General features: G+C 38.5%; 1 protein-coding gene across 4 annotated transcripts in view; it reads left to right on the top strand.

Annotated features, from left to right (window-relative positions):
• Positions 1-25,808, top strand: part of rin2a (Ras and Rab interactor 2a) — a 46,916-nt gene that overhangs the window by 12,238 nt on the left and 8,870 nt on the right. For 2 of the 4 annotated variants that reach the window (XM_056236943.1, XM_056236947.1), the window contains exons 2-7: positions 10,401-10,499; positions 14,192-14,280; positions 15,304-15,502; positions 15,627-15,735; positions 22,270-22,342; positions 23,141-23,232. In XM_056236943.1, the coding sequence (XP_056092918.1) occupies positions 10,440-10,499; positions 14,192-14,280; positions 15,304-15,502; positions 15,627-15,735; positions 22,270-22,342; positions 23,141-23,232 (622 nt within the window). In that variant the 5' untranslated portion in view covers positions 10,401-10,439. Of the gene's footprint in view, positions 1-5,932; positions 6,004-10,400; positions 10,500-11,636; positions 11,700-14,191; positions 14,281-15,303; positions 15,503-15,626; positions 15,736-22,269; positions 22,343-23,140; positions 23,233-25,808 lie in introns of those variants that run through there. The other 2 variants (XM_056236944.1, XM_056236946.1) reach the window with 2 other exon arrangements.

Genomic DNA, 25,808 nt, shown 5'->3' with positions numbered 1-25,808 from the left:
AAAATCCTCTCTGCTACCACGCACCTGTTAAATTTGCTGGACACAGAGACGCTCTGTGCCTCGTAGTTCAGATGTGCCTTTGTGTGGGTCCGAACAGCCCAGCTGAGCAGACTCCTACTTCAACACACACATTAAGGAATTAAATAATAGAAGGATTAAAAGGGATTTAAGGAAATAAAGAAAAACAAATACGAACTGTTGTTGTCAAGTAATACATTTAAACAGGTTGGAAATATATTTTGGAATACATATATTTTGTTTTTTAAAATGCAAACATTCACTCTCATTAGTAATCTATGGTATTCAATGTCTATGGTATTTACGGCCCTAGTGGTGCAAAATAAGTCCTCACATTTATATATATATATATATATATATATATATACACTCACCGGCCACTTTATTAGGTACACCTGTCCAACTGCTCGTTAACACTTAATTTCTAAGCAGCCAATCACATGGCGGCAACTCAGTGCATTTAGGCATGTAGACATGGTCAAGACAATCTCCTGCAGTTCAAACCGAGCATCAGTATGGGGAAGAAAGTTGATTTGAGTGACTTTGAACGTGGCATGATTGTTGGTGCCAGAAGGGCTGGTCTGAGTATTTCAGAAACTGCTAATCTACTGGGATTTTCACGCACAACCATCTCTAGGGTTTACAGAGAATGGTCCGAAAAAGAAAAAACATCCAGTGAGCGGCAGTTCTGTGGGCGGAAATGCCTTGTTGATGTCAGAGGAGAATGGCCAGACTGGTTCGAGCTGATAGAAGGGCAACAGTGACTGAAATAACCACTCGTTACAACCGAGGTATGCAGCAAAGCATTTGTGAAGCCACAACACGCACAACCTTGAGAAGGGCGCAGCGTACGCAGCGACCGGCAGCAGTAGGAAGCAAGTCCGTTTGGTTTGTCAGAGTTTTGGTTTGTTTTTAGTGTTTTTTTTAAAGTTTGTTAGTTTGTTTTAGCCTGTCTGTTTTTTCGTACTGATTAAATATCTACTACGGCTGTTAAGCGTGCAAAAAAAAAAACTTCGACATGGATCCGACTTTGTTCCTTTTTTTGGCATCCGTATGGCACCTGGGTTCACTCTGGCCGATTCAATACTCCAAAGACTTTCTGCTAACATTTGAAAAATCTGCGATCAGCGGACCACCAGTGGACTTGATCATACCTGATCTGGAGGAACTGGCCGGTCTCGGGAAAGGTGATCGCTTCGGAACTCTGGAACGGAGGCCAAGGAGGCGAGGAAGAAGAAGCGGGGTTCGTGAGCGTATGAGACGGCATCAGACGTCCCGCACTCCCCTGCCCTCAATCATCTTGTCTAACGCCCGATCTCTCCGAAATAAAACTGACGAACTCCAGGCTCTTGTTCGCCATCAACACGCATTTAAAGACGCCTGTATCCTGGCGTTTTCAGAGACCTGGCTTGGGGAAAGGGACGCTGATGGTGACTTAGTTATAGACGGGTTTGGGATCCCGTTTCGCACCGACAGAACGTCCACGACTACCGGAAAATCATGCGGAGGTGGAGTATGTGCATACATAAATGAACGCTGGTGTAAAAATGTTATAGTGAGAGAGAGACTTTGCACCAAGGATGTGGAGCTGCTTTCTTTGTCCATGCGCCCTATGTATTTGCCACGTGAATTTCCACAGATTTTCGTTACTGTTGTTTATGTTCATCCAAAGGCAAATGACAAAAACGCCCTAGAGCTCATCTCTCAGTCTGTGCATAAACTTCAGTCTTTATCTCCTGATGCTCCTAACTTGGTTTTAGGAGATTTTAATCACTGTTCATTGGATAAATCACTCAGGAGTTTTTATCAGTATGTTTCCTGCCCCACCAGGAAAGACAGGATTTTGGACAAGTGTTATGGGTCCATCAAAAATGCATATAAATCAATTTCATTCCCTCCTCTCGGCTCAGCTGATCATAACTGTGTGTACTTGGTTCCATCCTATCGGACATGTCTTCAGAGGGGGAAGGTGACAACTAGAAACATCAAAGTGTGGTCAGAAGAGGCCACCCTCACCCTCCAGGGCTGTCTGGAGAGCACAGACTGGGAGGTGTTTATTGACTCCTCTAGAGACATTCACGAGCTCACTGATGTGGTCAGTTCATGGATAACTTACTGTGAAGACATTGTTGTTCCTGTAAAGACTGTTAGAATCTTCCCAAATAGTAAACCTTGGGTAAGCAGACACCTTAAAGAGCTATTAAATAAAAAGAAACAGGCTTTTAAAAAGGGAAACGTTACTGAGCTAATGTCTGTACATAAGGAAATTAAACAGGAAATTAGGAGAGCTAAATTATCTTATAAAAGAAAACTAGAAGACATGCTTAGTAACAATAATATGAGTTCAGCATGGGACAGTATTAGGTCCATGGTCGGTTTGACTGATAATGTTAAGAAAAGGGTCTCATTAGATGGGTTCACCTCTGATCTGGTCCTTGCACAAGAACTAAACAAATTTTATTCCAGATTCGATGTGCAATGTTTCAATAATGAAATAATGACGCTGAGAAATACAGCACTGGAATTAAAACAAGATTCTTTATTTCTTGATGAATATTCGGTTGTTAAAATTTTTAAACAATGTAAAATAAGAACAAGTGCTGGTCCAGATAATATTAGTAGTCAATTACTCTCCAACTGTGCTGAACAATTAGGCCCGATTTTTAATTATATTTTTAATTTATCTTTGTCTCATCAAAAAGTGCCTAATCTGTGGAAACAGTCTATTATAGTCCCGGTTGGTAAATCGAAACATCCTAAATCATTAAATGATTTTAGGCCGATAGCCTTGACCTCATTAGTTATGAAGTCACTGGAAAAGCTGATTAAAGCAGAACTGTTGAAAATTACTGAACACCTGATGGACCCCTTACAGTTCGCGTACAGGACTAAGAGAGGGGTTCAGGATGCCACTATAACTTTGTTGAACTATATCTGCAAGCACCTTGACAGTCCAAACAATCATGCCAGATTGATGTTTGTTGATTTTTCATCTGCCTTCAATACTATTCAGCCTCATCTACTAATCCAGAGACTAAGGGATAACTTTGGTCTGGAGGGTAGTATTGCTGGATGGATTTTGGACTTTCTTACAGGCAGAACACAAAGAGTCAGAGTAAATGGCCAATATTCTGATCTATCTGTGACATCAACTGGCTCACCACAAGGGTGCGTTCTCTCTCCTTTGTTGTACATATTGTACACAAATGACTGTCGTAGCACTTTTGAAAACCGCCATATATTGAAGTTTGCGGATGATACAGTTATAGTGAGCCTGCTGAATAGTACTGAAACTTCACATGGTCCTGTGATTGATTACTTCTTGAAATGGTGTCAGGAATCTTTTTTATCGTTAAATGTTTTAAAGACAAAGGATATGTGCATTGATTTTAGACGTGTTCCGCCTTCCCCTGAAATCATAGTGATTGATGGTCAGACAGTCGAATCAGTAGAGTCTTATAAATACTTAGGCACTTTTCTCGATAACAAGTTGACATTTAAGAAAAATACTGACTCAATTTATAAGAAAAGCCAGCAGCGTCTTTTTTGCCTTAGGAAATTATCTAAATTTCAGGTTGACTCTACTTTGATGACTTTGTTTTATCGTTCTTTTATTGAGTCTATTATTACGTTTTCCTCTGTTTGTTGGTTCCAATCCCTGAGGGTAAAGGAGAGGAACTTACTGAACAAGGTCGTTAGTTGCAGTAGTAAAATTATTGGGTGTCCACAAGAAACTTTAGATGTTCTTTATAAAAAACAACTGTTTAAGAAAGCGAATTCCATCTTGACTGACTGTTCTCATCCTTTATATCAACAGTTTCAGTTTCTACCATCAGGTTCATTGCTCAGACTACCATTTGCTAAAACAAATAGATTTAAACACTCCTTTGTTCCATCTGCCGTTTCTCTTCTAAATTCAAGGAGGGAAAGGTAGCCTCACATTACACAATTTGATTGAATATGTATTATGTTATTTTTATCATGTGTATCTGTGTTTGTAAGTTTTTGTAAGTTTGTGTTGCTCCTATGCTGTGAAATTAATTGCCCCACTGGGGGGACAAATAAAGGTACTGAACTGAACTGAACTGAACTGAACCTTGAGGCGGATGGGCTACAACAGCAGAAGACTCCACCGGGTACCACTCATCTCCACTACAAATAGGAAAAAGAGGCTACAATTTGCAAGAGCTCACCAAAATTGAACAGTTGAAGACTGGAAAAATGTTGCCTGGTCTGATGAGTCTCGATTTCTGTTGAGACATTCAGATGTTAGAGTCAGAATTTGGCGTAAACAGAATGAGAACATGGAACCATCATGCCTTGTTACCACTGTGCAGGCTGGTGGTGGTGGTGTAATGGTGTGGGGGATGTTTTCCTGGCACACTTTAGGCCCCTTAGTGCCAATTGGGCATCATTTAAATGCCACGGCCTACCTGAGCATTGTTTCTGACCATGTCCATCCCTTTATGGCCACCATGTACCCATCCTCTGATGGCTACTTCCACCATGTCACAAAGCTCTAATCATTTCAAATTGGTTTCTTGAACATGACAATGAGTTCACTGTACTAAAATGGCCTCCACAGTCACCAGATCTCAACCCAATAGAGCATCTTTGGGATGTGGTGGAACGGGAGATTCGCATCATGGATGTGTAGCCGACAAATCTGCGGCAACTGTGTGATGCCATCATGTCAATATGGACCAAACTCCCTGAGGAATGCTTCCAGCACCTTGTTGAATCTATGCCACGAAGAATTGAGGCAGTTCTGAAGGCAAAAGGGGGTCCAACCCGTTACTAGCATGGGGTACCTAATAAAGTGGCCGGTGAGTGTGTATATATATATATATATATATATATATATATATATATATATATATATATATATATATACAGTGCTGGATAGTAATTGATTATATGTAATCTGGAGTCCATCCAGAATCCAAAAATGAAATACTTGTAATTAGATTACATTGCATTTTAAAATACTGGTAATCAGAATACAGTTACTTTTTTATTGATTACATGATTACTTAATATTCACAAAATGGCAGTAAATTATCCAGAATTTGTTGATCCTCCCTAATTCTTATTTTTTACCTTTTAAAGTTTCCTTCCTAAAAAGTTTTGTGGAATTGCACACACGGACTGGCCACAACTCAGGAGACTATGATATGGAAAATTGAGAGGCCGCACAGCAGAAACAAATAAGATATATTTTTTCGTTAGTGATTTATTTTGATTGTTTTATTTATCAACCCTGCAGTTCCTGGTGTAATGTAATGTTTAGTGCAGTTCATGTTGTTGATAACAAATTTTTTTTTTTTTTTCTCTTTGCATTTTTTATCAAAATGGTCAAGATCAAGACTATTTAAATCAATGTTATAAAGAAGTTAGGTCGAACGTAATCAAAAAATAGTCTATTAAATTATCTACAATGTGTAATTAAGTAACTAACAACAAATTTGTGTTTAATGATGGACTACAATTTATAATTAATCTACCCAGCACTACACACACACCTTTTGTACAATAAGCCGCCCAGCACAATAGCAAATGACCCTGTTTGGTTGGAAACAGGATAAGAGTTAGCCTTTAGTCTAGTGTTGTTTGCAGTTGTTGACATTTTAGATGCACTAACAAAGGCTGTTCCTTTCAACTGTAATTTTCTGTGTATCCCAGTGCCGTGACATCTCTATTGAGATGACAGTGGGTGAGGGAGATAAATGACCAATTGAGCTGGACTCCCTCTCTCTCTCTCTCTCTCTCTCTCTCTCTCTCTCTCTCTCTCTCTCTCTCTCTCTCTCTCTCTCTCTCTCTCTGCGTGTCTGTGCTCTACAGTGGCCAGTTAATAACTTTGCCTGTGTTTATTCTGCCCGTGCTGGCAGTCCGGGGGGTTTCCTGTTTACTAACCGAGTCGTATGTGCGTGCGTCTTGTTGAGTCTTTCAAAAACAGATTCAGGCACAGAAACGGGATGATGCAAGGTAAATAACAGCTTGCTTTCTCTGGTTGACATACTGAGCAGGGCTCAAAAAGGGCTTGCTTGAATTCATAGGGCAATTGAGAGAGTTTCGAGCCAGATGATGGAACTGTCACTTGTTTTGTATCATATAATATGACATTGTTTTCCAGCAAATGTTCATATGTTTGTGGACAGTGACTATATAATGTTGGCAGCGCAAGCAGATTTTTTTTTTTATTGTTGAGCCCTGCTGAGGAAAGATGAATGTGTGTTTTGGTGGCTCATTACACCAACAACATGAGGTGAAGCCTTTTTACAAAGAGGAGTAGATTAACATGTCAAACTCAATCCATATCTGTCAACACGGGAACAACACTTCACAGGAAATACCTGGAACTGACTCTTCCAGTATTTAGGGTTGTAGTACTGAATTGTGCTACAGTCTGAACTTATAAGCACTGCTGATAATTGGCTCTGGAGGACACAAGAGTCCATATAATATGTGTAGAAGAAAGCAAAGGTTTGGGAGGAGATGCTGCTTCTTTTCAAAACTTCTTGATGGTCACATCAAAGGCTTTGTGAGCTGAGCTCCACATGTTTGCCACAATTTTCCCTTCAGTGTCAGCACCCAGACAGCAGCTTTGTGTTAGCTCAACATAAATTCATCCAGCGAAAAAAAAAGGCTTTGTGTTTTCTTTGTCGACAGTAAGAGTGGAGTCAGGTTGACACTGTGCAAGCAAGACTGTGCTGTCTGTGAAGGAAAAGGCTGTTGTGCATAACTCAGACAGCTGTGCTGGATCAAAGCATTTCTGGGTGTTGGGTATCTTCAGCATCTGGAAGTGGGTCAGCGCTGGCTCTTGCTTTAGCTGATGACAATCTTATGCAGCAGTAGAGAGACGCTCATTCCTCGGGAACAAAGTGACCTGCAGAGGCAGTGGGGCTGTTTTTAATGGCTGTTTACGCTTTCTCTGGGAGGGAGGGTGTATTTATGTAACTTACTTTTGCATTAAATTGAATGTTAAAGACGTTTCATAAATGTTTTGAAGTCAAAGAATTTTATGTTATGCAGTACAATACAAAAAGCTTCCTCTAGTCACTCAAGCACATTCATAGAAATGAAACTGTAAAATGGCTTGTTAATGTATGACCATTCATGTTCCATATTAATGGTTAAGTATTCAGGAACTTTCCATTCTGATGAACGACAGTTTGGTCAATTGCAATTGAGACTGTTTACATGTTGAAGTCTGAAAGGTACAGTTACAAAAAGCTTGATTTAATTTGAACACCGACTGTAACAACCAGGGGAAAACAGGATTTTCAACCAGTGATATTTCTCTCCACTTTATGAATACATTTTTTTTTAAAGTTCTGTAAGATATTCATTTAATGTTTTTGAAAGAAATATTTTATGCTCACCAAGGCTGCATTTATTTGATTAAAAAACACTGTAAAACTATGATATTATAACATTTATAACATTAACATTTTTGCCTAATATCTTAAAATTGTAATTTACTCCTGTAAAGGCAAAGCTGATGTTTCAGCATTACTCCAGTCTTCAGTGTCACATGATCATTCAGAAATCATTCTAATATGCTGATTTGGTGCTCACATAACATTTCTTTTAATTATCAATGTTAGAAACAGTTGTGCTGTTTACAATTTTTTGTGGAAACTGATATATTGTTTTCATGATTCTTAATCAATAGAAACAGAAATCTTTAGTTACGAGGTAAAAATCTTTACGGTTACTTTTGATCAATTTAAGGCAGTCTTGTTGAGTACAATTAATTTATATACATATATATATAACTTACCGCTTATAGTTTTAAGGAGGAGGATGATAAAACAGTTTTCATATTGCACTGCATTCTACAGTATGACTAAATTGTTTCCAAACTTTTGACCCTGACTGTACAGTATGTTGGCCTTGTGAAGAGTAATTTTCAGTGAGTAATCACTGGGTTTTATTTTTGAACATGGAGCTGGTTTTGATTCTTACCTGTGCTGAGTCATACATTTACAGCTGATAAAGTACATAAGAAAGCTTTATGTTCCTCCTCCTGATCTCTTCCACCACCCTTTCTCATGGCTTGACCTTTGCCCTGTTTTTGTCTCCTCCAATCTCCCAGCTGATCCCTCTCCCTGTATTATGCCTGAAGCCGTTTTGAAAACTATTTTAGAAAAGTGGGTGAACAAAAGATTTAAACTCAGACTGTCACCTCTGTTTTCACTAATGCTGCATTCACACTACCAACGACTTTGTCGCAACATGTCGCCAGTGGCTAGCGGTGAGGTCGCTAGTGTGCGTTCCCACTACAGGTTGCCTAGTAACGTTCGAATGACTGACATTCGCAGATGTTACTCCATGTTGTAGACAACAAATCCGTTTTCTTGCTGCTACAGACATTTTGGAAGGGAAAGTCTAAATATAAATGGAATCAGTACATTAAATGCCTAATAATAAAGATGAATGAGAAACAGTGAGTGCTCTTTGCCATCAAGGCTATTTATCTGCAGCAAAAGATCAAATGCCAGTCACGTGCACTCCACTGACTTACCTCCTATTGGTTGTCACTCCCGAAAGTCGCTGGACACGCCCCATCCAGTTGCCAACGGTCGCTGTCGCTCGTGTCGCCGGAAATCACCGACTCTTCATTGAAATGAATGGGATCGTGTCGCTTTGTTGCTTGCTTGTAGTGTGAATGCAGCTTAACAGTAATTCTATGATCTCTATGCAAATGTGTAGTGCAATTTGTTATAGCTAAGGTTATTAATTGATCAATTCATTACTTGAAAATATATACTTCAGAATCCTAGAAATTTATTTATCTGATTATTTATAATTGTTTACTTTATCTTATTATTAATAGTACTAAAATAATGTGTTGAATTGACAGCCCTAGCTACATACACTCACCGGCCACTTTATTAGGTACCCCATGCTAGTAACGGGTTGGACCCCCTTTTGCCTTCAGAACTGCCTCAATTCTTCGTGGCATAGATTCAACAAGGTGCTGGAAGCATTCCTCAGGGAGTTTGGTCCATATTGACATGATGGCATCACACAGTTGCCGCAGATTTGTCGGCTGCACATCCATGATGCGAATCTCCCGTTCCACCACATCCCAAAGATGCTCTATTGGGTTGAGATCTGGTGACTGTGGAGGCCATTTTAGTACAGTGAACTCATTGTCATGTTCAAGAAACCAATTTGAAATGATTAGAGCTTTGTGACATGGTGGAAGTAGCCATCAGAGGATGGGTACATGGTGGCCATAAAGGGATGGACATGGTCAGAAACAATGCTCAGGTAGGCCGTGGCATTTAAACGATGCCCAATTGGCACTAAGGGGCCTAAAGTGTGCCAGGAAAACATCCCCCACACCATTACACCACCACCACCAGCCTGCACAGTGGTAACAAGGCATGATGGTTCCATGTTCTCATTCTGTTTACGCCAAATTCTGACTCTAACATCTGAATGTCTCAACAGAAATCGAGACTCATCAGACCAGGCAACATTTTTCCAGTCTTCAACTGTTCAATTTTGGTGAGCTCTTGCAAATTGTAGCCTCTTTTTCCTATTTGTAGTGGAGATGAGTGGTACCCGGTGGAGTCTTCTGCTGTTGTAGCCCATCCGCCTCAAGGTTGTGCGTGTTGTGGCTTCACAAATGCTTTGCTGCATACCTCGGTTGTAACGAGTGGTTATTTCAGTCACTGTTGCCCATCTGTCAGCTCGAACCAGTCTGGCCATTCTCCTCTGACCTCTGGCATCAACAAGGCATTTCCGCCCACAGAACTGCCGCTCACTGGATGTTTTTTCTTTTTTGGACCATTCTCTGTAAACCCTAGAGATGGTTGTGCGTGAAAATCCCAGTAGATTAGCAGTTTCTGAAATACTCAGACCAGCCCTTCTGGCACCAACAATCATGCCACGTTCAAAGTCACTCAAATCAACTTTCTTCCCCATACTGATGCTCGGTTTGAACTGCAGGAGATTGTCTTGACCATGTCTACATGCCTAAATGCACTGAGTTGCCGCCATGTGATTGGCTGCTTAGAAATTAAGTGTTAACGAGCAGTTGGACAGGTGTACCTAATAAAGTGGCCGGTGAGTGTAGATAGTATGGGCAATTCTAAACTGCACATCCTTCTTATTATAAGAAATCTAGGACAAGATGTGTTTGAGCTTGTGAATGTATAAAACAATGTTAAAGTTTATGTGAAGGGTGTAGTTTTGGTTAATCCACAAGGCAGGAAATGAGGTGCAAGGGAAGAAGGCTTTCGATGAAGTTTAGAGTGTGCATGAGGTGAATGTATGCCAGTCTCCTGCTCTACAAGTCTTGCATGCTCGTTTCTCTGATTTCCTCTTTCTGGGCTTCAAAATAAAGCATGTGTGTCTGTGATCCACAGAAACCCAGCCCGACACAGAAGAGCTGCATACACCAAATCATGTCTGCAGAGGTGATGATGCAGTCCTGCCTCATGGACCGGAGCAGCAGCTTTTTTAAGGTGAGGGGAGAGACACATCCCCGCTGTCCCCTGAGCTTTGACTTGTTTGTCTGTGTGTGCCTGCCTGTATGTTCTGGATATGAATTTGCATGTACTGTATTTTATCAGTACATGAGTTTCTCTAACTGAGCCTCCCTATATTAAAAAACTGGTTTTGCTTTTTTTGTCATTTAGAGTAGACCCAGTTTACAACTGTGGTCGGTTGCATAAACTGCTTACTGGTCTTACAAGTTTTTTCTTAAAGACTAGTCATAACATTTTAAGTATGTTACATAAAATTTAGATCGGTCTAATATGATTGTGTATTTTTTTTTTTTTTTTTTTTTTTTTTTTTTAAGAAACAGTCTTAACATAGTGGTTGTGTTTATGCAACTGGCCCCTGGTATTATAGCTATATAAAACCTCCAATTACTCATTCCAAACCTGAATGACTTTTTGGTACAAAAAACCTTTTGTCCACACCATCAAAGTTATTGGGGTCCTAAATAATGTTGTTTTGGACCCCATTGACTTTCATTGTATGGACAAAAAATATAGATTTTTCAAATATGTTTTTATGTTCCACAGACGAAAGTCATACTGTATGTGACCACATGGTCTACAAATGAACGTCATGACTGAACAGCACTATTGTTTACATCTTCCACAGTAATGTGTCAACCAGCAGTAAATGACACACTGAAAACCACCATCACTGGATAAGTTTGCTTTCTGTAAGTGTCCTACTTTAGAGCCAGACAGAGCGCAGGTTAGTCAGGGCTTCTGGAGACCACGTGGAATGCTGTCCGTTCTCTCTGCCAGCACTAAAGCTGCCGAGCTTAAGAGGTTCTCAGAGGATGATAGATCCAGCTGTTATCTCTGCAAGCTATTCTTCCAACAAACATAAAGCCTTTTTGTGTGAATGTTTATGTAATTGTTTCAGGGTGACCTTACTTATACTCCAGCATGTGTTGTGATCATTTCATGCAGGAGGAAGTTGTAGTTGCAGTTGCAAGCTTTGTTTCATGTAAACAATTAGATGCAGCCAAAGGCAAATAAATCAGGCTTTCGCTCTCACACTAATCGGCCTTGACGAATGCATGATAAGATTGTGAACGTCAGTGAACACAAATTTATATTCCTCCTTGTTTCCTTAACAGAAATCTCTCCTGTAACATCTCTTCCCTGTCATCAATTTAGATGATACTTCAGTGGAATGTGGTGAGCGGATTTACAGTACCTTCGTCATCTATTAAAGGAATAGTTCAACAACAACAACAACAAAAAGGAAATTCTGTCATTATTTACTCACCCTTATGTCGTTCCAAATGTGTACGACTTTCTTGCTTTCTTGAAGCACAGAAGGTCTTTTTTTTTAGAATGTATGCCTGCCCTTTTTTAATGAAATGTGGCATCGAATACTGTCATACGGCAAAAGACTTGAAATACAAGCTATATTGAGTACTTTTATGATGTTAGAGCACAATATCAAAATTCTGGCAGATACTGATGATAAGTCAACAATTACCTTAATGTTATGGCCAATAACCAATAAGTGTGGGGTCCACAATAAAACTTCAGATCATTAAAATTTTGTTATATTAACCATTGCTATATGATATAATTTACTTTAGTTTTTCATGGGGAAAAAATGGCCGAGATGTTCTTCAAAATTTAAACTTTTGTGTTTCATGGAATAAACATGTTGGAATGACGTGAGGGTGAGTAAAGGATCACTGAATGTTCATTTTTGAGCGAACAGTCCCTTTAATTGAATGACTCTGCTGCTGTCACTGAGTGTTTATATTCCGAACACTCCTTTCAGTGTTAGGACTGTGTTTGGCTGAAACAAGCGTGCTAGTAAAATGTCAGTACATAGTTTCCTAGAGACTTTCTTGGCTGCTTTGTATGCTATGAATGACTTTACCTCACGGCTTATTAAATAGAGGCACAGATGACTGCAGCATTTGGAAGAGCTCTTGATCTCACCAGTCTCCAGAACACCAGCCAGCACCTCACAGGCATCAGAGTTTCCTAACAAATGTCCAGCGGGCGAAATTGCACCTTTTTTTCTGCTTCATCACCTCTTTTAATGGCTCATCACTACAGCTAAAGTCATTCTCTGCTTCTGGGTGAATTTATCAACACAAGCTGAATAATTTTTACATCAGATCTCTCTCCCTCTCCCTCTCTGTCTCTCTCCATCTCAGCAGGATTGTGTCTGTTTGCTCTATTAAGTGTAAATGATAGGTGGTCCAATTGTCTTCCTTCTGGCTGACATTAGCTCAGAGGAATTTTCTGTGTTCTTGTAAATCTTTTGAAAACGTATCTCCTGTTTTTCTCTGTCATTGCTGCTCATTAGTATTGCACAATCTCATTGATATATAATTGATACATTGATATTTCGATAAATAGAAAGTTCAAAAGAACAGCCTGTATTTGAAATAACAATGTAAAAGTCTTTACTGTCGCTTTTGATCAACTTATTTCACCCTCGCGAAGTATATATTTCTTTTTAAAAAACTCTTACTAAACCCAAACATTTGAACAGTAGTGTACATGTACACACAATAATTAATATATTATTTATATATTATTTTATGATTGTTGGCTACTGTAGAATATCTTTGAAGAAAAAATCAAACCGAGTGTTACTCTGCTATTTAGGCCATGGTGACAAGTGTGTATAAACTAATGCATGCCTGTTCCTGAGTGTTTCTAAGATAATAAGCTTTGTTTTCGGCTGTATTTCTTGTCTGACTCAGATAAGGAGCCGTATCAAGCCATTGCAGTGAGCCCGTTTATTTTATGTTGGTTTGATAATTCTTGACCTTTCTAGTGTGTAGCCCATTCAGCAATAATCTACAGCAAGTAAGCGCTTTGGTATCACTGAAGTACATTTTACGTCTTTACGGAGTGCTTTTCTTGGCTGTGAGCTGGTTGGTGTGTAGTTGTGGTTTGCTGACTAAGTCTGAGATGAAGTTAGAGAAATACCTCATGACTATAAGCGGAAAATGCTGGCTCAGATAAAAAAAGAAAAGAAAACAAAAAAACACAACCGAAAGTGTGGACGGGTCTTTACTTGTCTGGTTCATGGTCGAGGGTTTACTGAAATATTGACACGTATGAGTGTTAGTGTTAATGGGAGTTTGTGCAGGCTAAAAGAAGTTCAAGAAATGAAACAAAAAAAAGGGAGAGAAAAAAAACTCCCTGCCCCCTGCTGGCCATCAAGAGTAATTAGATCTATGAAAAAATACAATGACAAAATAGCTTTTCCAAGTCACTGTGCTTCATGTCTGATCTAAGCAGTTAGGTAGAGATCACCTTGCCTTATACCACACATAATACATGTTTCTTTCAATATTGTTTATTTTATTTACAGTGACTGCTGTTCAGTGTTTCATCTTAGAATAATGAAAGGAATAATCAAAGGAAACTGCTGACTGCTGTTCAGTGCTTCATTTTAGAATAATGAAAGGAAAATTAACTGCACAGTTCTTTGATGTCTCTGTTTCTGGATTGTTCTCACTGTTAGTCGTTGAAAGGAAACGGACGCAGTTGCTGGTTTACTGGGAATCATTTCATGATGACTAATTCTAGACACAGACACTTCCCATTCATACAAAACATGCATGACACATGAGCACATATTCAGAATGTCTTCAAATTTTCTGCTCTTCATGCTCATATGGTGTGCGTGTGTGTGACTACAGCTGATTGACACATTCTCCTCGGAGATCTCAGAGCTAAAGCAGGAGATGGTTCAGCCAGCCAGAGAGCCGGAGACAGAGATCTTACAGGGGTGAGTCGCATCATTCATTACTGTCATCCTCCTCACTGGCATTAATGGGAGTTTTAGGTTACATTATATGCTGTTTTCTTTTGTATTTGTGCTCAATTGTACAGTGGGATCCAAAGGTCTGAGACCACATTGAAAAACGTGGAAATTTAAAACAGTTGAAAATAAAATGTCTCGTCTCTTGCTGAGTCTTTCTGGACTGTGTAGATTCATTGTGTTTGTTTTTGTACTTCCAATGTTCTCCACCAGGTGGAGCATGTCTTACTTTTACACCGTAGGACATGGTTTTGCAATACCACATTTCCATGAAATTAAAAGGAAGTGCATGGAACAAATACATTCAGGAGTTTCACAATCAGCTTTCAATCATTTGGAAACCAACTGAAGTGACAACCAAAACAAGCTTCTAATCTTTTTTTCTTCTTCATTTGATATTTATTGGTATTGCTATATATATATATATATATAGATATATAGATATATATATAGATATATAAATAATAATATATGCATTATTTTTACTTACTGTAGTCTATATTTTTAATCAGCTAAGTCAGCTTGAGAGACAAAGTCAGTATGACCTTTCCAAACCCACACTGACCTATCATACTGTTAAAAACAAAACTCAGATCTGCCTGCCACGTGAAAACATTTGACAACCATTGCTTCAATACAAGACCAAGTGTTGTTTTTATCATGTGATGTTGTGAAATAAAGGTTTCTCTCTATTTATAATGAAAAAAACAAAGTTGTGTTATTGTATGCACATCTTTTAGTCAACATTTAGTCTCATTAGCTTAGACTCACAGTCAGACAGTTCTAAGATATAGGTTATAAACGACCATTCAGAATTTTGTGGTTAGTAAGATTTTTTTTTTTTCAATAAATAAAATAAAATTTTGCTGTTGAAGGGATCTGCCACCTGAAAACATTTGACAACCACTGCTTCAATCAAGTGTTGTTTTTATCTTTGTTGTGGAATATAAGTTTCTCTCTCTTTTTCTCTCTCTATGTATATATATGTAGTCTGGAAGGAGAGGTGAGTGGTCTGTTCCTGCAGTCTTCTGCCTGCGCTGGTGCGCCTGGAGTGAGGGACTCTGGGTATGACTCTCTACGCAGACGCATGAGCATCCTAGACAGATTGATGCAGACACACTCTGTATGGTTGCTGCTGTCACTCAGCGATGAGGAAGCCAGACGCATTCTGCAGCCGCAGCCGGCAGGGGTAAAGACACTGTCTGCGCAGATGCAGCAGCCAACTTGCTCAACAACAATAGGTTATTTTGCAATTTATTTTTTGTTCACGTTCTTGTCCTTTCCTCTCATTTGTGTGTCTGTTTTTTACCTAGAGTTTTGTGGTGAGGAGGTGTTATAAATTGCAGAAAAAGGTGATTTCCCTGCGGATGGACAGTGACACGCTGATTGTTCGGGACTTCCCTGTTAAAGAGAGCCAATATAGTAAGTACTATACCAAAGTACTTTACATTTGCAGACCACTAATAGTGTGTGTGTATGTCACCTTTTTCACTTCCTCCTGCCTGAAGTTTTTGGTGTGTTTTTTTATTTACCTTTCCACGTCCTGTCTAATTGTTCTCTCGTCAGAGGAGCAGTTAAAGAGCATATTGCAGGTTAAAAAAAAAATCTAAATTAATATCTAACCTTGTATGAAAATACCATATGAAAAGGTAATGCAGGATTTAAAATGTTTTAAAACGACATAAGGATGCTTTAATGCTTTTTTTCAGCATCGCGTCATTTTACGTCACCAGAGGGAGGGAGCCTCAGTAGCGCAGATAGCTTTGTATTCAGTACGAGCGGGTAAATTTGCTTTTTTTATACTCAGAATGACAATTTGGAATGTAAAGAACAACATATTATACAGTTTTATTAGGAAAATACCATATACATAAAAAGAATTGGGCTTTTTTTCACGTTTTATAAATGACTTCACATTATATGTACATCTTTTGGAACAAACAAACTAAAAACAAAAAAGCAATGAAAACATGTAATGCTTTGAAAGCACAGGATTTTATGTAAAACTTTTTTTGCATTTTTTATTTCCTGGCAGCTAATGTTAATGTGATATTGTGAATATGTAAAACCTCTTGTTCTTGTGGCATCGAATTAAAAAAAAAAAGTAAGTTAGAGCGGTCGTGAATCAGTATATTCGGTAGTTTTTATATTTTAATTTATCATCGTCATCATTGTAAATTATTGTGTTTGTGGAGGTTGCAAAAACTCCGGCCTGTCAGGACATCGAGTCAGGTTTCCTAACAAGAAAAGGGACGGTGCTGTCTATCGTGCCTGTGTGCGGTTTGTGCAGCTGTAGAGACAGGATTTCTCTTCCGCATCGCCTTCCAAAAACGCAATCATGTGTAGCGTACACCAGATCTGAGGAACAAAAACGTGTATATCAGGAAAAAAAATATCTGAATGAATGAATGAAATCTTTATTTCGAACAATTAATAAAAAAAAAAAATAATAATAATAAAAAAAATAAAGACAGCAATACGTATGAAGTATCCATACAAATAAGTAAACACAAAAACAACAAAAAAATTTTTTTTTTTTTTTTTTAGCATAATAATCAACCTGTTCGAAAAGGGATAGGTAGAAGCCCTAGGCTTATCAAGACCTACCCCCAGTAACTACCCAAACCAATTCACAATCAGACAAGATAAATCTAACATAACGTTTTAAATAATACAAAAAAAATACCTGCTAAATTAAAGTAATACTTTAACTTATTGAATACTCTATCTGTCTCTCGATGAGCTAAGTTATATTACGTAATGTTAGTCTGGATGGATATTAATGAGCATGACATACGCGCCTGATCAAAGCTTATATAGTTTATTCTGTTATTGGTAAAATCCAATACTCCTAGATGACCAATAATAGCTTTGCTATTAACTGATACGATGGTAATAATCGATATACACCTCACATTTTACCAAACAGAATGAACGATGCACTGTTAACTCTCTTACACTATTAATTAAAACTCACAGTGAACAGCATTAAATATAAAAACACATATGCCTTACCTTTTTGTTGCAGTGCAGTTTTTATTGCAGTGGTATAATGTTTTGCCGACAGCACTACAGTCCTCATTTTTTTATTGCTGCTTCCATTCTCCTGATTGCTATTATTTAATTTCTTCTTAAAAAAAATAGGCCTGTTCTTTTAATGTTTACTCAGTATCTGACAGCTGGCTAATCAAAAATACGCGCGATTAAGTGATGCAATAAACTGCGGCTGCGCACACTCACTCCACACAAGTTTTTTTATAATAATACTTTTGCAATAATGTGTTTCTCCTCTGACCGTTGTTCTGTCTAACATTTAATCCTGGCCTGTCCCTGCTCTCTCGGCAGCATAGCAGGCTCATAATTGTAAGGCTGTCATCCGTGGTCTGTCATACGAGTAAGTCCGAAATGTCATTGCGATCCATTGTTTTCCTGTTATTTGAATGGTTTGAATCAACCGCTCTCCCGCCCGTTACGTCACGCCCGTCACGCCCATTTTCAGATGCGGAAGTAAAATTATCTCACAAAAACGACTCTAGAAGCCAATGTAACGTATTTATAAGTATATTTTAAAGAAAATCTAATTACTACATTGTTTTTCTATACATTTACTCGTTGGGTCCTCTAACCTGCAATATGCCCTTTAACTTAGTAATAAACTACAGACGTTTGTTAAAGGGATACTTCACCTCTGGAAAGATGGATGTGTATTTAAAATGGGTCATTTATGTAGAAGAAATGTGAAATTATTTTTGAATTTAGAGCTTTCTAGACTGAGAAAAGCCAGAAAATGTATTTTTGGCGTATGTGGATGACAGACAACAACTCCCAGAATGCACTTGCTTCGCTGCCCTAGGAGGCAAAGCCTACCGGTAACAGAGCGCACTCAGCGCAGTAGTTAAACAACAAGTCTAGGCTACTAGTGAGTCTCCGGCCCTGTCCCAAATGGCACACTCCAGACTTCTGGAGTCCACACTTCGGTGACGTCATGTAGTGCAGACCTATAGGGCCCTTAGCGTGAGTCCGCGAGGGGGCATTGAGAGGTAAACAGGAAGACGGTCTGATTGTTGTTATGGACAGGAGCTACAGGTTCGGGGAAATATGCTGCCTATTGTTGTTGTGTTTACATATGACTCAGTAAAGCCCTGACATTCTGTTCTATTTATTTAATGAATGATAATGCGATCGTATTATTCAGCTCGCTATAATTAGTCTATGTTTGAGACCACTGGTCGATGATCATAATGTTCTGGGGGTGATATTTGATAATAATTTGACATTTGTTCCTCATGTTCAGAGCACTGTCAGGACATAATTTTTTCATCTCAAAAATATAGCCAGATTGCGTCCTATGTTGTCACTCCCAGTGGCTGAAAAGCTAATTAACATTTTTGTATTTTCTCGTATTGATTACTGTAATGCTCTGTTGGCTGGGGTTTCAAAAGCTACCCTTAACAAACTACAGTTGGTACAAAATTCTGCCGCTCGAATTCTATCTGGAAACAGGACAAGGGACCATATTACTCCGGTACTGGAATCTTTACACTGGCTCCCTGTCAGATTCCGTGTTGATTTTAAAATCTTAATGCTTACTTATAAGGCCTTGCATGGACTGACACCTCATTATCTAACTGAACTTTTAACACCCTACACACCAGCACGTGATCTCCGCAGCCGCTCTTTAGAAGCTGGCCTTTTAGTTGTTCCGCATACCCGACTAAAATCCATGGGTGATAGGGCCTTCTCGTCGAATGCACCAAAACTTTGGAATTCCCTGCCTATTGAGATTAGGCAAGCCAAATCTCTAAGTGTTTTTAAAACATCACTTAAAACTTATTTGTTTAGGGTAACTTTTACATAATTGTTTATAATTGTCTTTTATTATTATTATTATTAATCCTATATTTCATAATGTTTTTATTTTTTGTATTTTATTACGTTTTTCTGTCAGTAATGCATTGTTTGTTTAATTGTATGTTTTATGTTTTTATTCTTGTGAAGCGCTTTGAGATACTTTTTAAAGGCGCTATATAAAATAAAGTTTATTATTATTATTATAATGTTTGTATAAACTTGTCATAAAAACCGTAATGATAATTACACTTAAATATTTTCTTTTCAGCCATGTTAACAATTGTCCGTGAGCGAAATCTCCTCCCATCCGTTGTCTGATTGGCCTTTCGCAAGGATTCCTGGGTAGTTAAAGTGTGTGGAGCCTGCATCTATGCGGGCTTCGCGGAAGACCGCTTCAAGGGTACAAAGGGGGTGCTGCTGAACACACTTCAGAGCGTTAAAATGCTAAATGGGACGGCCTACGGACTCGTAGACTCGGCGAGCACGCGCAATTTAAGTCCACGAGACCGAAAGTCCGCATGAAGTGCGCCGTTTGGGACAGGGCCTCCGTGATGAGTCTGCCCGGGATTTCGAGATCGCCCAAAATGTCCGGGAGTTCGGCTCTTGCGTTCCTGCTCGCCATTCATCATGTTTACTGTGGCGAGCAGGGCAAGGCTAGGGCCGCGGGAGACCGGCGTGAGGCCGGTGGCGTGATTACTGATGAGCGACACCTGTGAGACGCACCGGTCTCGTATCTCTCACGGAGGAGCGGGAATTTTATTAGCAATGTTAAAACGCACATCAACCGATCACTTGTTTAGCGTTCATGTAAACACTACATTCAGATTCACCAATCGGAATTAATTCAGTTAGATTGAAACAAAAGGTGTGCTGCGTGTGCATGTAAACAATGAATGTCGACTGCAGAAAGCAAAAGCTGAATCCAGGACATTTTGTACGATCTCGACGGCCGGACATGTCCGGGAAAAAGAGGATGGTAACCCCTACTACTCAGCTTTCTCCTACTAAGTTACTCAGCTTTCTCCACAGAACAAGAGCCTGCTAGCTTAGCTTCCAAAAAAAGATGTATCACACTATGTGTACATTCTGTGAGTGAGATCCATAGACTGTAAGTGAGATCCCACCCTCTATGGGCGGGTTGAGAACATGCGGGACAGCCCCTACTACTGGCTGTAGTCTTTAGTCTCTGGCCAAAAAAAACCTCAGATGACGCAAAATTACGATTTTTGCGTCATCTGAGGATTTTTTCCAGACAAAAAATACATAAATCTCTCGTCTCAGGGGGATATGAGGGTGGAAAGCACGGTAATTGGAAAATACTACAGGTTTCCTACTAATACAAAGCTTAATGCTAAATCCTGAAGTATCCCTTTAAACGTCTGAAATTTAATCGAGAATTTTAAAGTGCCCCTATTATGCATTATTAAAGGTTCCTAATTTTGTTTTGGAGTCTCGTACAATAGGTTTACATGCATCCAAGGTAAAAAAAAAAAAAACAGTTGAATTTTCTTATAATATAGATTTCACATCACCTCATTTCACAAAGAGCCTGAAAAAGTTTTGTTCAAATATTGTCTCTCTAAACCCCTCCTTTCCACAAGCCTACTCTGCTCTGATTTTGCCAAATGGCACAGTCTGTTGTGATTGGTCAACCACATACAGTGCGTGTCGGAAACAAAACGTCCATTACCATATCTGAATTTCAGCTTTGGAGGCTTCTTCAGCACGATGGCGATGTTTTTTTTTTTCTGTATCAATTCCAGTGTGAGTGCACATCCTTTTAAAGTGCATGCAAAGTGGATTCGCAGCTCTCAAAACAATGTCTTTCTTGACATGTTGACAACACAAACCAAACTACACGAACCAGCAACAATTACAGTGTTTGAAGGCAGGTCAAATTAGAACTTGTTTGCGGGCAGCCAATATGCTTTATGCCGAGCATCACGTGACCAAACCGGAAAACGGGTCTCATTGCATCCGCTTGTCAAAGAACAAACTACGATATCTATGGATTTTTAAGGTAATCAGCTAACCTACTAAGTTCACTTTGTTATTGGTGTTTTATGCTATTTAAATATCTAAACGTTAGTGTGAAGAAGAAAAATTTAAAAACTTTTAAATATCAATCTGCACATGCGAGGGACATTGGTTATGCTCATTTTTGCTTGCTCCTTTTAAGTTATCTTGAGTAAAACCGCAAAAAATTTCATGAAGCACATACAAAAGACCTGAATCGGAAGCGATGTGATCTGTTTTCCGGCTTGGTCACGTGACGCTCGGCATAAAGCCTATGATCACCATAGGCTGGCGTTATGCAAATTTGTTACATACAGTAGGTATGTAACAGGAAGTGAGAATGGAATTGCTGATGACTCGTTTCAGCAGTTCAGGATCGGTTCTTTCTTTTAAGAGACAATTACTTTATTTGTCATACAATTTGATCTTTAATTTGATCTTTAAAACTTTGTAGACCTTACGTTCACAAACGGCTATATTCATACACACTGCATGAAAGGTAATATTTGAAAAGCATAATAGGGCACTTTAACTTAATTTATAAATCGTGTTATTCTGTCAAACACACATTTCATATGACAGGGTGATAAGAGTGCTGTGGTACTGAATGTCAGTACAATATATGTGTGTTGTGATCTGAACAGCATCCACTATCATTCAAAAATGTTGGGTCAGTATGATTTTTTTTTTAAGAAATTGAGTATTTTATTATATATATATTCATATATGCATAATATATATGCATTGATTCAATTGATCAAAAGTGACAGAAAAGACTTTTACCTAATTACAAAAGATTTCTTGTTTCCAGGATTTTTCAGTTAAAAAAATTATCACGGTTTTCACAAAAATATGAAGTGTATAATCAGCATTAGAATGGTTTCATCTCTCTGTTTTCTCTCTCTGCCTTTGTCTGTCACTCTCTGCACATACAGTAAGTGGGTCAGATTCTGTGCGGCTTGTGTGAAGGAAGTTTAAATGTACAAATTTGGCTCTGTTTACTTTTCCCTTTGAGAGAGGCTGTTAGGTCATTCCACTTTTTCCAATAGCAAGTCCAGTGTAACCTTCTGTGGTGTGTCTTTATTACAGCTTTTTCCCTGGAGGGCTCAGGGATCAGCTTTGCAGACCTCTTTCGACTGGTGGCGTTCTGCTGTATCAGCAGGTAAGATGATCCCATTCTGAAAACAAATGAAACTGCTACAAAAACTGCTTTTGTTTCCAAGATAATTCACTGGACTTTTTATATTTAAAAGATGGAGGACCGCGACCTTTATGTTTTGTTGGTGTATATATTATTCATTTATAAGAATTCTTGCTTCTTCCATAAGAAAGTCTAAAGAGGTTTATACTAAAACTACATGTAGTAATGATTACCCAAGCATACAGACTCAGCCTAACACAGCAATATTAACTCAACCGATGGCATGAGTTTAGGATGGGACTATCTGTTGGACTGGGCCAATGGAAAGGAGAGGTGTTGTTGTTTTTGTAATGCATGGAAATTATACCCTGCACCAAAATCTCCTGAAGTTCATAAATTAAAACAAATTAAAAAGTTTGTGGTAAAGTAAAACCAGATGATGCTTATTCAATTGCATTCCAATGCAACACAGATAATAACAGGAAGGAAGAGTCTAACTGGAAACATGGCCTCTTTTTGCTTGAAAGAACAGAGTGTAGTCAAAGTTTGTTTGTTTTAACCTGTTTACATACCACCCATATGAGCTCTGTAATGAAGAGGCTTGCTAGACTTAACAAATCCAAGCTAGGTCTGTGCCAATGCCACGCAGAAAAGTCAGTTGATAAACACAGACCTCTTTCTCCCTAACCTACTCATTCTTGCTTTCACTCTCGCCACGAGTGCAGACAACAACTCTCAGCACGTTTAGTTTTTAGTATTTGTCATCAGTCTTTTGAAGAATGTTTGTAATGATTCTCAACATTCATTTGTGCTCTTTAGGGACGTTCTGCCCTTCACCCTGAAGCTCCCTGAGGCCATCGCAGCTGCAAAGACCCTCACAGATCTGGAGGAAGTGGCTCAGTTCGGAAGAGGTGAATTTTCGTCTCTGTGCATGAATGTTTTATTGAGCCTAACTGCTGACTGTTGGGTTTCAGCGTTACTCAGACAGCATAACTGCTCCTCTAATGACCCTCAGCTTTTTTTTGTGTTTATTATATGTCTGTGTGTTTGGGTGTAATGCTGTGTGTACTTCAAACCTAATGCAGATGTTTGCATTCCATCTTCAATTCAGGTCAAAGTTTTAATACTGTACTCAGTGTAGCAACGTTTAATCGTTGGTGAGCACTCAGCAGTTTTACATGGTTCAAATAAAGCATTTAGCTAAGCATTTTAACTCTAAATAAAGACAAAATATACGGCATATATATAGAGAAGGGGTGCACATATTAAAATATGATTAACTTATTTTCATGTTATAGCCAATAACCAATTGATACCCATTATTAAAACTCTTTACTGTTATACTGTCTAAATAAACAAACATTAAAATCAGTAATTTTAAATTCTACAAGTGAATTTATGCATCACAACATAATAATGTGCATGAAAAATGAAGGTTAGTTTTGACATTTGTTAAAGATTACATTTATCAGTGTTATTAAATTATTAGTGTTTTTAAAGATAAACTTTAAGTGAGCGTTAGATGACATCAAAGGAAATCTAAATGTAAAAATGTAGGAAATTCACAATTAAAGATCCAATACGTATATGCTAATAACCATGGCGAGACCAACCATATGGTGTCCATATATTGTGCATCCCTAATATACGGTATTAGAGTGACCAACTATGGAAAAATAAAAAAGGCAGCCAATTCAACATAATGTTGTATGATCTTTCCATCTACTGGTATTTTTTTTAAAGTCTTAAAGCCTTAAACCTGCAGGCTGTATGAACATGCTAGATTCTGTAGTACAACAACATCTAGCATAGTGAAGAACAGAACGTCATTCGGACACATCCTGGAGTATTGACAATACAGGTGTTACTGTACCAGCAAACATTCGACACGTGGCATTTTACAAACAGCTCATGCGGACAACATATGCGGATGATAAGACTTTGGCTAGGTGAAATTGACCACAGATGTGTTTGATGCTAGTTAATGTCCCTGTCAAACAGAGATCTGCCTGTTTGCTTTGTTTCTGATTCATGTTGTAACTTTGTACTTTAATTGACGTATGTGATGTACATCATTCCTCTAGTAAGACGTATAAAAACTTTACAAAAAAAATTGTTGTGGTTTTGTTTGATTAGCAGAAATGATGATCATTATATGATTAAATTGTTTGATTTGGGTCAAAGGCATTTTTTGTTTTATCATAATCTGAATATGAAATCAGTAAATGACTTGTTTAGGTACATGTTTTCATTTAAGAGTTTAAGAGCAATAAGATCATATTTTAGTTTTGTGAAATGGCATACTTGAAATCGCAGAGGGGATCATATTTTCCTTAGGAAGACCAGGCAGTCTGAATTGGATAGGTGAGACAGCGACTCTTGGCAGGTAGGTTATGCCACCTTTAATAATACGGTTATGCAGTAATGAATGCTAAAATGGCCATGCAGAGTTAAGCTGAGAGCAGTGATGGGTGTGGGACCTCAAACTAAGATCATTTCCAAGAGAAACTCCACCAAGACAAAATTCCAACGGCTCATTAACTGCCGATTATGATCAGGAAACTGTGGGGGTGAGCTGAGGATAACAAGAGAAGCGTAGCAGACAGAGCAAAAGAGACAAAGGCAACAACGTAATGGTAGCATTTTAAGTTTGTTTACAGAGAGTGAGGCAAAGAAGAGACAGAAAAGATCAAATAAAAGAACAATTGTATACACAGGTGCAGGTTTCCAGTCATTCCACACCTGTACAGGTGGCACTTCTGCAGAACTGATCTGAGTGACGCAAACACGTCCCACACTTGTCTCAGATGTCATCAGTTAGGAGATGACTGATCAAGAAAAAAAATCGTATTTCCTGTCAATCCTATATTTCGGTTCTAGCTTTCGAGCAATTTACTATTATTATTATTATTGCTATTATTATTTAATAAAAATAATTTGAAATATTCTGGCCATACGACACCAATTTTGTTCTAAACTACATTGGCAAAGTTTTCAATTTATTTACGTTAAAAATATATTAAATGATGCAGCACCCAGTACATGCGAAACTTATCTCTAAATATGTTAATTTACCTCAATTTATTGGTAAATTAATCAGCACATTATTGTTAAGTACAACATTTTCCCCTTTTGTTTATTTATTTTTATATCTCATAGTTATAGTCGATACTTATAGTGTTTGATTACCTAAAACTGAAACTTGATCAAAGTACAAAGTGTCTGTTTACTGGATAACAAAACCAAAATAAAGAAAAGTCATTCTTGTACTGCATGCATCAAATGAAATCGTTTGAAGGGGCGGCCTTTAGTATGAACGAGTGAGTAATATGAGAGGAGGAACTGAGAGCTGGAGCCTCTGTGCTCCTCCCACCTTCTCATCAGCATGATCTCACCATTCACTGCGTGTGTATCAGCACTACTCTACCACTCACAACTCAGACAGCAGAGTCACTGCATGGACTGTAGACGTGTAAACTTTCCTGCT

The sequence above is a fragment of the Rhinichthys klamathensis genome, unplaced genomic scaffold (assembly GCF_029890125.1).
Source record: "Rhinichthys klamathensis goyatoka isolate OS25496 unplaced genomic scaffold, OSU_Roscu_1.1 h1tg000474l_1, whole genome shotgun sequence".
NCBI lineage: Eukaryota > Metazoa > Chordata > Actinopteri > Cypriniformes > Leuciscidae > Rhinichthys > Rhinichthys klamathensis.
The sequence above is the reverse complement of the archived record's forward strand: the minus strand, read 5'-3'. Positions and strand labels throughout refer to the sequence as shown.